The 12130-nt window shown below is 47.3% G+C and overlaps 1 protein-coding gene across 3 annotated transcripts in view; it reads left to right on the plus strand.

The window, feature by feature from the left end:
- itga11b (integrin, alpha 11b) overlaps positions 1–12130 on the plus strand; it is a 31414-nt gene that overhangs the window by 9518 nt on the left and 9766 nt on the right. For 2 of the 3 annotated variants that reach the window (XM_084364742.1, XM_084364743.1), the window contains exons 3-16: positions 2588–2697; positions 2815–2906; positions 3081–3195; positions 3298–3425; positions 4165–4313; positions 4388–4532; positions 5247–5412; positions 5784–5854; positions 9383–9527; positions 9706–9854; positions 9975–10118; positions 10281–10484; positions 10559–10689; positions 11014–11186. In XM_084364742.1, coding sequence (XP_084220868.1) covers positions 2588–2697; positions 2815–2906; positions 3081–3195; positions 3298–3425; positions 4165–4313; positions 4388–4532; positions 5247–5412; positions 5784–5854; positions 9383–9527; positions 9706–9854; positions 9975–10118; positions 10281–10484; positions 10559–10689; positions 11014–11186 — 1922 coding nt within the window. Of the gene's footprint in view, positions 1–2587; positions 2698–2814; positions 2907–3080; positions 3196–3297; positions 3426–4164; positions 4314–4387; positions 4533–5246; positions 5413–5783; positions 5855–9382; positions 9528–9705; positions 9855–9974; positions 10119–10280; positions 10485–10558; positions 10690–11013; positions 11187–12130 lie in introns of those variants that run through there. The other variant, XM_084364744.1, reaches the window with a different exon arrangement.

Here is a 12130-nt window from a genome sequence, read left to right on the forward strand (position 1 = left end):
CCTCGCAGTCTGCCAGGATTACAGAATCTCTCTCCTTTGAAGTCGCAGGTAAATAAGTGGAAAGTATTTGCGTTTGTCTCGCGAGCAGCTTCTCCTGCGTCCTGAGGCGAAGTGGTGGGATCTGGAAACTATGTGTTGTGGTTTGTTATTCCCCAGCCCCCCTCTGGGAAGCCCATCACTCCACAGTGTGTGTGTGTGTGTGTGTGTGTTATTAAAGGGGGATTTGACGTCGTTACTCTGCAGAGTTGTTTTTCGACACAGCCTGGTGACATTTCAGGTGTTTGGCTGATGTTGTTATCCAGACGCTGGAATAATCCGTCTCTGTTCTCAGGAATGTTACTCGCTCCCATAAAACCATCGGGGTCCTGTGACCTTTGACCTCCATACTCATACTCCAGTATGACTTCTGGTACTTCTGACATCACTCGTTTTACACAACTGAGAAATGACGACCCGACCTTTCCCCTGAACTTTACCTCAAACCTCATGTAATCTTTAACCTTTGAATATCTCATATAGTATTTACATTCCCCTGTTACCATGGACACCAGCCACATGAAGAAAACATAAATAAAGTCATGGAAAACTTCAACAGAACTGAAGTCGACCTCCGTGTTGAGCTGTGTGTGTGTGTGTGTGTGTGTGTGTGAGAGTGTGTGTGTGAGAGTGTGTGTGTGTGTGTGTGTGTGTGTGTGTGTGTCAAACCCGTTGACCTGTGTTGACCTCTGAGGTCAAACCTCCGGCGGTACATGTTTGCTGAGCGCCTGTTTGTGTGGCCTGTCAGCCTCCATGCTGTGTGTGTGTGTGTTTATGTCTGAGTGTGTTTGGTCTGCTTTGGGTTTTTTCTCCTCAGTGTGAGTTTAACACTGACACACCTGTCCTGAGACACACTGACACACCTGTGCTGAGACACACTGACACACCTGTCCTGAGACACACTGACACACCTGTGCTGAGACACACTTTAGTAATAAGCATATAATCTGCTGGAAACATAAAACAAGACAAAGATGTTTTTTTCCAACTTAATTGATGAAATAATTCAGCTGTCAGTCGACCTGATGTCGCGCCCCCATGAGGTGAACAAGCAGGAAGAATATATCGACTCCAACCAGAAGAAAACAACCAGAATAAGTTCTTATTAGACGCAAACATCTTCCTATTGATTATCAGACCGGATCAGATCCGTCTCTTCCGACTGACGTGTTTACGTGAGCTTTTCATTCTGATTATCAGAGGGTCCAACATCATCACATCCAAATTTCTGTTTTTGATTATCCGTCATTTCATTGATGAGGTGAAGACTTTGGATTCAGTCGGTTCACTGTGACGAGCAGACGAGACCTCAGAACCCAGTTCAGCCCGGATGCAACTAATACATCTTGAATCTGCTTTCAAACCGAAACGGAACCACAGTGTTAGAAAATCCTGCATCACGCGTCAGCTTACGTACAATGTAGTTGTCTTCTTTCTGCTGTGTTGTTTCACCTAATCATGAAAAATCATGTTTGATGCTTTCATATCTCACTGATGTTCGTTTGAGGGTCTTATTTAAAAGAATAAACTGGCAGCTGTTAGTCTGAGACGTCCCTGTTGTGTCGATAGCAGAAGATTGCAATAAAGTTACATGGTAAATAAAATAAACACGGCAGAAACGTCAAACAGGTCGGACCAACAACTGCAACGTCGCGGTGATGAGACAGATACCTACACTGTGTCTGACACTGGATGTTTGATGAACTCCATCACAGAAGAAGAAAGTCTGTGTCCACAAAACCCACAGCAGAGTGATGCAGGCCTGCAGCACAATAACTTCTCGGCAGGTACAGTTCAGAGGTTTTACGGCACCTGCTGAGGAAACGATCACCATGATGGAACGATGTCAGAGGATCAGAGCCGGCTCTGTCTGCTGCTGCAGGCTGCAGGATGTGGACTCTGTCTGTTTGGGATGTGGTTTGTCACTGTTTGATGTGGACGGCAGACACATTAGCAGATTGGAGGTTAGCGCTCTACTATGGCATCTCCTCTGGTATGTGACTCAGCCCTCTTCCCAGAACCGCCGTCCAGGCCACATGTGGTGGTGTTTAGTCCGGTTTACTCTCACAAGCCGCTCGCTGCGTTTAACACCACCGCCGCTCATTGCCACAGAAACAGCTGCTCAGTGTTTTACATTTAATGCAGAGCTCACAAGAAGGTAGTGAGGACCGACGACTCGCTCTCTACATCTCACAAAGTTTGTAAAGTTTCTCCTCATGCAACTATTATTAAAATGACACGTTTTGTTAAGGGAGTCTGGTGATGTTGAGGTTACTGGTTCAATGGTCGGATCAGTTGAAACAGACGGTGTGTTCTCTCCCTCTTCTTCTTCGTCTTCGTCTTCGTCTTCGTCTTCTTCTTGTTCTTCTTTTTCTTCTTCTGTACTGAGAGCTGTTCACCGCTCAGGATGGATGTTGATACCAGGTGTGAACAGGGCCTGTGTGTGTGTGTGTGTGTGTGTGTGTGTGTGTGTGTGTGTGTGTGTGTGTGTGTGTGTGTGTGTGTGTGTGTGTGCGTGCGTGCGTGCGTGCGTGCGTGTGTGTGTCTCCAGGTTGCTGGTTGGCGCTCCCTTTGAATCGACGGGGAAGCAGCAGACTGGTGATGTGTTCAGGTGTCCTCTAGATACCAGAAACTCTGCAAACTGCAGCCGGCTCCACCTGGGTGAGCAACATGGCCGACATGTGACACACACCAGCTGTTTCTAGTGAAATAAGGAAATGAATGATTTGCATTAAGACTTGACCGTGTAAAGTTTTCCTGTGACGTGTTTGTAATCAGGAAAACTTTCTCTGGACAACGTGTCTGAGAGGAAAGACAAGATGAGGCTGGGAATGACGCTGACCTCCAACCCGAAGGACAGCAGCTTCGTGGTGAGTCACAGGACACACAACTACCTCCTCATCCAAGTACAACCATGAATTTGGGACTTTAACGCTGCTGTTCAGTGTGATGTTACTACTGGTGGATTCTCCTTCACTCTCTCTCGGGTGTATTTCACGTACTTGTGTCCTCGGAGGTGTTTTTCATTCATGCTGTGTCCTCAGACCTGTGGTCCGCTCTGGTCTCATGAATGTGGAAGCTCCCTGTACAGCACGGGAATCTGCTCCAGAGTCGGCCGAAACTTCAGACTGTCCCACACCATCGCCCCCGCCCTGCAGAGTAATCACTACACATCCATCCATCCATCCATCCATCCATCCATCCATCACTCCTGTACTCCTGTCATCCTGTCCTGAACCCATCTTGTTCTTTACCTCGCAGGGTGTGAGACGTTCATGGACATCGTGATCGTTCTGGATGGATCTAACTCCATCTACCCCTGGTACGAGGTCCAGGACTTCCTCATCAACATCCTGCACAAGTTCTACATCGGCCCAGGTCAGACGCAGGTCGGTTCATCGCTAAATCTTTAAAAAGTCAAGTCAGGTGGGATTCAAATAAAGCACGTTTAATTTATTAGTTTATGGTGAAATAGTGTGAATATAAACTGTAGTTTCAGTGTCTCATCATGAAGCTGCAGCACAGACTTTGAATTCTTTGGCAAGATGCTCACAAAATGTGAAGATATTGAATAAAACCACAGACTGTGAGCTGCTGGCAGCTTCCAGCCCTGAAAACGCTGCTGGTTGGTAAAATTTCACTCACATTTCTCAACAATTTACATGAAAGTGGGGCTGCAGCTGCCAGTGAGGATGAAGGTCACGACTCCATTTAAAGCTGCTCACGTCTCAACACACTATCTTTGTGTCCCTCGATGGCACATTAGGCAGGAAGGGTTAGATGTTAGATTACAGCTGGACACAGCGTTGGAGGCAGAGCTTCATCATAGGAAAGCTCGACTTCCCGGCTATGAAAACACCTGGTGTTGTGCGGCCCACAGAGTGTGCGCACTAGACACTGCCGGCTAACTTCCAGTTTAGCGCCCAGCTAACTTGAATGGGGACACAATAATTGAATCATATGGCTAGGGTTAGGGGTTAGGGTCTAGGCTTTCCATATTTTATTGGGCTGAATGGATCAAGTCATGATAAAGAAACGAGGAGGAGTCTGAGCAGGTGTTAGTCGGTCAGTGGTGTGGTGAGACCTTCAGGTGCAGGATCTCTGAGCTGTGCTGTGTTCTGGCTGCAGGTGGGCGTTGTTCAGTATGGCTCCACGGTGGTCCATGAGTTCAGTCTGGGTGAGTACCAGACAGTGGAGGAGGTGGTGGAGGCCGCCAGGAGCATCGACCAGCGGGGTGGCGAGGAGACGAGGACGGCCCTGGGCATCAACGTGGCGAGGTGCGACACAAACTGATACTCCTCGGGAGGAATAAACGCCTGACAGGTTCACTCACACACAGTCTGCCCTGCAGGTCAGAGGCCTTCAAGCGCGGCGGCCGGCCCGGCGCTCAGAAGGTGATGATCGTGATCACAGACGGAGAATCTCACGACAGTCCACATCTGCTGCAGGCTGTCGCTGACAGCGAGAGAGACAACGTCACCATGTACGCCATCGCTGTGAGTCTGTCTTTACACCCAACGACCCAGCCCGACTTCCTGTCCGGTGCTGATTCAGCTTCCTGTTCTGGAGAGTTTGGACTTCCTTCTTTACCTGCAACCCAAAGTGTTTTGTTCCTGTGATGCTTTATTTCAAGGTCCTTGTTATAAGTAATGAGGCCCTCATAATCATCTCATAAATGTTAATAACAGAATAATTAACACACTGATTGTTTTATTATAAGACATTTATAATCACAATGAAGCAACTTGTGCTATTGAGCTAAAGGCAAAAACTATAAAACTAATCAACTGTTAACAAGTGCATAACAAAGCACTTATTAGTCTTAATAACACGCTGCATAAATCTTAGTTAACTACTATTGAATGCATAATAAACGTATGTAAATGTATTAACCTTATTATAGCACAACAAAAGCTGAGTGAAGGTTAAACAATGAGGTAACAGGTGAGTTAGTTCAACTCAGTGAATGTGTTTGTAAAGTTTCAACATTTGTAAGAAAATCAAGTAAGAAAAAGACTTTTATGAACACTTATTAACTAATAATAACTTATTAATAAACCTATTTATTAACGCGTACAACAGCGACCTTACTGTAAAGCGTTACGTTACGTTACTTCCTGCCCTCCTCATTTTTCTCCAAGCACGAACACCGAAACCACTTTAATCTTTCCTGGACTTCGTCCTGACTGTTTCCTCTGCGTCTCCTGCAGGTTTTGGGTTATTACAACCGTCGGGGAATCAACCCTGAGGCCTTTCTGAAGGAGATCAAGTTCATCGCCAGCGACCCGGATGAGAAGCACTTCTTCAACGTGACGGACGAGTCGGCGCTGAAGGACATCGTGGACGCGCTGGGAGAGAGGATTTTCTCTCTGGAAGGTCAGCTGACCCTCCGCATGTGAAGTCTCTGTTGATTGGTTGAGGCTGTACTACTCGCTCATGACGCTGCTGGAACAGAGCACTTAGTCTTTCAGCTCATGGTTTTGGTTTTACGACCCAAAATGTTTTTGTTCTGACTCAACATGAGTATTTTACTTGGAACCGCCACTTTTACTGAAGCAAAAGATCTGAGTACGTCTTCCACCACCGTCAGCTGGTGACAGTCAGCTGTGCAGTCTGCACAGAGCTGTGACCTGGCCTGTTAGTCTCAGTGAGATCAGCAGTACTGGCACCACTTGATGCTTAAATGAGCTTCAACTATTCAAATGTAAAAGTATCAGGATGATGTTGGTTCTGGTTCTGTTTTGCAGGAACCAGCAGTCAGGGTCGAGGGTTCGGTCTGCAGATGGCTCAGGCTGGTTTCTCCTCACATTTAGTCAAAGTAAGTCACTCGCATGCATTTTATTTCTTTATATGTTGTTTCATTAGTTCAGTTTACAGAGATTATCTGTGTTAAAGAAGCATTTGTGAGATGAGGCGGGAAGTTTAGTGTTAAACAAAAAATGAACATTACATATTTTCCTTCTGAACAGAAAAATACAACCGTCCACCGTCTGAGTTCAAGTTTCTCTCTGACTGAACTCAGACGAGCTTCATCTCCTCGTTAACTCATCGTCAAACACACTTCATTCAGACTGGACCCAACTGAACCACAGTCACCAGAACAGTGTTGGTTTGTCTCCACAGTCACCTCTGGCTCGGTCCAAATCAATCCTCAGTTCACAGAGTAACATGTGAAAATATTCTGTCCTCTCTCTGTCCTCTCCTGCCGTGTCTTCTCGTCCCCGGAGTCGTAGTCCTGGTCAGAGTTGCTGTAAATCACCTCTGTACTGTGTCCTCTGTCTTCACACTGACCTCCGTCCCAGACTGGTGTCTGAGCCCGATCGCTCGCAGTGACTCCCTCTGTGATCTGAAGTCCCGGTCCAGACAAACTGTAGAACCACTGGCTCCATGGCCAACTGAGCCATGAGCTAATTAGCCGGCTGTAGCGAGCAACAGTAAAGTAAAGTGATCCAGATGATGAATCTGACTTTTGGATCACTTCCTGTGTGCAGATCTGTAGCAGAGCTTTAGATTAGTTATATCACAGACTGCTGCAGATGTTTCCTCACTTGATAAAGATTAAATCCAGTTTCCCTCATTTAATCACAGGATAACTTCCTCATGTACACTTTTACTTCTTCATGTTGGTAACAACTACAGATTTTCCTCCAGCAACTCATCATCCAATAAAATCAACTGAAGTATTTCACTAATTTTGAGTCCAAAAGAGGAAACAGTCACAAACTCTCAACTATTGGTATCAGTATCATCCTTAAACATCCAGCATCGGTCTGGTTCTGGTTCAGAATAAGAAGCTTCTAGAAATATTTCTGTTGTTTCTCGTCCAGGGGAAAAAAATTGTATTCGACTGAATTCCAACGTCAGCGAGTGAAAACGGTATCGTGGAAAGTTTCTATGTGTAACACGGAGCAGATGGTTCTGAACGTAAAGCTGCCAGAAACAGTCACACACATAAATACATGCAGGAACAGACGGGAGGACGGACTCACACACAGATACATTCATTATGCACAGCGTCACATACACAGACAAGTATGTGAAGTGTTTCCTGCTCTTCTGTTTCAAGATTCAAAGGAAAAAATGTGAAATCGGGTCGGAGCGGGGCTGATGTGGAAAACAGACGACACAGTATCACCTGTGATCCTGCAGGAGCGCCGTCCTCCTCTCCCTCCGACAGGATTAGAAAAGCAGCGTTTTGACATTTAACAGTGAATCTGCAGATCCAGAGTCGGTCCATGTGCAGCTCAGATTCTGCAGGCTGGACGCTTCGTGGCGCCGCCTTCGCCAAAGATTCTGTCATTCACTGTGGACCTCGGCTCACCGGCCCGTTGAGACTATGACTCAACGCTTTAATAACTTTCATATCTGGACTTTTTACGACCGCCAGAGTTCATCCGAGCGTGCGACAGGCTGCACACGTGTTCTGAGACGGTTCGACTGAGTTCAAAGACGATACTGAAGCTGCTGATGGCCGGGCCGGGATCAGCGTCCGAATACTTTTTAGTTAAATGCTGACTAAGTTAACAGGATTTTAGGGTTTTCTCCTCCCTCCACACTCGATCCTGAGGGGTGAATAGAGGTCTAAAGTTCTCAAAATGACGCCTGACCGTGTTTTTAAAGGAACAGTTTGACATCTCTCTGTCAGAAACAACATGATGAAGTGCACTTCCCAACGGGGCCGATTCATAAAGACGAAGGAGACCTGAAACCAACCAGTGTGTTATGACTGATAATCATAAAAACAGGATTCAAATGCATGACTCAGAGATCAGGAATGTTTTTTACCTGCCAAAAAGTTCGGTACACAGGTGAGCAGTCAGAGCAGAAGTCCAACAGGAAGGCTCAGCTACAAGAGACGCTGGGACACTGCGCACTAACCGTGTGTCCATTGATGCAGGCAGCTGTGTGAATTCTGGCTCCTTTATATAAAATAGTGGCGTCCAGCGCGACGCGAGGACAGACTCTGTAACACCTGTCTCACCTGAAACGCCAGTGAGTGTTTGTGTTGCTGTCTGGGGGCGTGGCCTGTTACAGAGACACAGCACACATGAGCTCGGCTGCATCAAAATGTCCGGACTTCACCGCACTTGCAGACTCGTGGACTTTGCGGGCACGTTCATGGGAAGTCTGCGAGTCTTGAGGGCTCCAAACTCACATTTCATCCAGTACACAACGGTCTCAGGTGGACTTTCTGCAGACTCCCAGAGTCCGCTTTGGGAGCAGACTTCACCGGACTTCCACAATTCATTGTGATACGGACGTGACATTATTATGCATGTGTAAAACAATTACTTTATTGAAAGTTGATGAAGGTTCTCAGTCATCCAGGTCATGGTAATACTAGGTGCTGTATCGTAGGCAACTGGACGTTTCACCTCTCATCCAAGAATCTTCTTCAGCTCTGACTGGAGAGGAGTTGGCAGGCCTTTAAACTCTGTGTGGGAGTGTCCCCACAGAGTCGTTTGGGCCACTTGTGGGTCGTTGAGGCCGGTTGGGTCAACGACCCACAAGTGACCCTAACGACTCTGAAACTCAGAACTCACAAGTGTCCTTAACGACTCTGTAAGGACACTCCCACACAGAGTTTAAAGGCCTCAGGACACTCCCACACAGAGTTTAAAGGCCTCAGGACACTCCCGCACATAGTTTAAAGGCCTGCAAACTCCCCTCCAGTCAGTTAGAACAGAAGAAGCCTCCTGGATGAGAGGTGAAACATCTTGAAACACGTCCAGTTGACTACGATACAGCACTTACATTTACATGTTTTAACTTTGTAAGAAGTCACTGCTGGCCCGTCTCTGCAGAAAGACTCAAATACTTTTGAAGTTGGTGCTTCATGACCAGAGAAAACAGAGGAAACAGAGGCTGTGGTGAAAAACCTACAACAACCAGAATGCACTGGGTGACGTACTGCGAGGCGGGCCGTGCTTGGTTTTGGTTTTGGCTCGGTGAGAATGAATCCAGCTGGTTACACTGAGCGTGTCCAGCGCTGAATGATGGATGTTGAAGGAGAGTTCAGAGTCACTGACACTGACATGTTGACTTGATTATGATCTGAGATCCAACGACACTGGATCTGGGACGCTTTGCATCTGTGTCATGGCGTCGCTGTCAGCACTCGATTGGATTTACAGTTAAACTCAGAGTATGAACTGAACTGGAGACTGATTTCCAACATGGAGCCTGACGTTTCACTTCCAGCCAGCACACGTGTCATCAAACACCACTTTGCAGAAGTCTGTTGATGTCGTCCTGCACCTTCAGTACTTCTCACATTAAATAAATGTGTCACATTATGGTCATTGTGTCACAGTGATGTCCATGTAAATCCAACTTCTCCCTTCAGGATGGCGTTCTCCTCGGCGCCGTGGGTGCTTACGACTGGAACGGTGCCGTGCTGAAGGAGACCAAACACGGGAAAGTCGTTCCACCAAAATCCTCGTACAAGGACGAGTTTCCAGAGGAGCTGAAGAACCACGGAGCCTATCTGGGTAGCTACGTCTCCGTTACTAGATTTGTATCTTGTGTCTTTGTGAGTTTGAATATTCTGAAGAAAGCTAGAGGTCAAAATGTTGGACATAGTTTGACCAACTGACCTCCAGCGTCTGTCTGTCCATCCTGGATGTGTCACTCTCCGTTGGTCTGGTTCTGTTCGGTCTCTGGTTTCAGGTTACTCAGTGGGATCGCTCATCTCGTCTCGTGGCTCTCAGCTGTACGTGGCCGGAGCGCCGAGGTTCAACCACACCGGCAAAGTCATCGTCTTCACCCTGAAGAACACCGGAAACCTGACCATCCTGCAGGCACTGCTGGGAGAGCAGGTCTCACACACACACACACACACACACACACACGCACACACACACACACACACACACACACGTGGATATTATACAACACAACTTCAGAGACAGAACAGCTTGATTTTGTTTCTTTCACAGATCGGCTCGTATTTTGGCAGTGAGCTGTTATCGATGGACGTAGACGACGACGGGCGGACGGACGTCCTCCTGGTGGCTGCACCCATGTTCTACAGCCAGGGCTGGGAGAGAGGGAAGGTCTACATCTACAGCGTCACACCACAGGTACACACACACACACACACACACACACACACACACACAGACTCACAGATTTTTATCAACCAACAAACCACACGTCATTATCACGACACCAACAGACAAAACACAACTTTGTTTGGACTCACAATATGCTGTTAACTAGCTGAACTAATCTCCTCCCTCCAGACGTCATTCGTCCTGCAGGGGGCGCTGGAGGTTTCTGACCGCTCTCAGAACGCCCGGCTGGGTTCGGCGTTGGCCCAGATACCCGACATGAACGGGGACGGGTTCAGGGAGTTGGTGGTGGGAGCGCCGCTGGAGGACGACCACCAGGGGGCGGTCTACGTCTTTTATGGCCAGGACAAAACCATCCAGCAGCAGTACAGACAGGTAACAGACCTGAAGCCGAGTCTCACCAGGACGATTTGAACACAAGTCATCTGTGTGTCTCTTCTCTGTTCCAGCGTCTGTCTGCCGCCGGCTTCTCCGCAGGGCTGCGGTACTTCGGTCAAAGTCTTCACGGCGTTTTGGACGTCAATGGAGACGGGCTCGTCGACCTCGCTGTGGGAGCGCTGGGAGCTGCTGTCATCGTCTGGTCAGACCATCACACACACACACACACACACACACACACACGTTTTTAAGCCATGCTAGCGCCATAACTTTCTGTCAAGCCTCCAGGAGGAGCGGCAGGCCTTGAACACAGTGTTTGTAGTGATTGTGATGCACTGTAAGCTTACATTGTAAAAGACGTGTCTGTAAAACGGCGGATACATTTTTGTTGACATCACACCTGCACTGTCACTGTGAGCTGTCACTGAGGTAGACGTTGGAGATTTACCCTGAAACTGAACCGTAGTGCCTCACCCTCATGTCCTCGTGTTGACTTTAACCTTCACGGCGTGCTGCCTTCCTGCAGGTCTCGTGGTGTGGTGCGGATTCAGGCCAAGCTGACCTTTGAACCAGAGAAGGTCAACATCTTTAACAAAGACTGTCGACGAGGAGGGAAGGAGGTCACCTGCATGTCTGTTACCGTCTGTCTGAGTCTGGAGTCCAGGACAAAGACCAAGACGAAGAGCAGGACGGATGTTGGTGGGTGGGAGGCAGACGGTCTCTCTATAGATTTATTTATCATGACAGATTCAAGCAGCGTGTGAGACGCCTGCAACCCAGAGTTCAGGTTTATTTACATAAATATAACAGTATTTCCTCTCGTCTCACACATTTTTGCTGAAATTATAAGATCTTCAGTGTGACTGTTAAAGCCTGATGCCGCCCGTAGAGTTCACTTTTTAACTTTAAAACATTTCTGTTCGTCCGGTTGTGAGTCGATGTGTTTCTTTTTCTCTTCAATGAATTTTCCCCGCTGGATACGATTTGAGGCTACGAGGAATGTTTGCTCACTTGCTTTTCGGCATCTTGTTTAGATTTTTAAATATTCGCCCTCTGCAGGGTTTGGGCTGAGTGGATTGAGCTGGGCCGGGCCGGGTTGGTCAAACTTTCAGTGTAAAACTCATAAAATGTGAAATAAGAGTAAATGTCAACACATTGCTCCTTTTTTTTGTGCGCTCGAGTCGAGTTTACAGAGAACGGCCGAGGTTTCTCTCTCAGAAACTTTATTTCCTGGGAGTTTGATTGTTTTTCTCTCGTCATGCATCTTTGCACTTCTGCCATTTGTTCTCTCGTGGCTCCATCCATCCAAACATTGTTCTTAAGTTTCTCTGCAAATGTCAAGAGGATACCATCATTGTTTCTTGGTGATGGTGGTAAACCAAACAGTTGAGCTCTGGTGAGGAAAACATTACACAAACGTCCTGTGGATTAAACATCATTTATAAAAGTGCCAAAGCAGTTCAACAGCTGAACTCAGACTTGGACACAAACAAATGTAAAAACCTAATTTGTTCACGATGACAGCAGCGACCCTGTGTGTCATTTTACATTTTATCGTGAGATCATGCTGGAGCTGGTTTTACTTGGACGCTCGTGGTGACTCCAGCTCGCTCTAAACCCAACAGAGAGCGGCGCATGTAGCT

Source organism: Pagrus pagrus (genome assembly GCF_965226575.1).
Source record: "Pagrus pagrus genome assembly, chromosome: 10".
NCBI classification, from domain to species: domain Eukaryota; kingdom Metazoa; phylum Chordata; class Actinopteri; order Spariformes; family Sparidae; genus Pagrus; species Pagrus pagrus.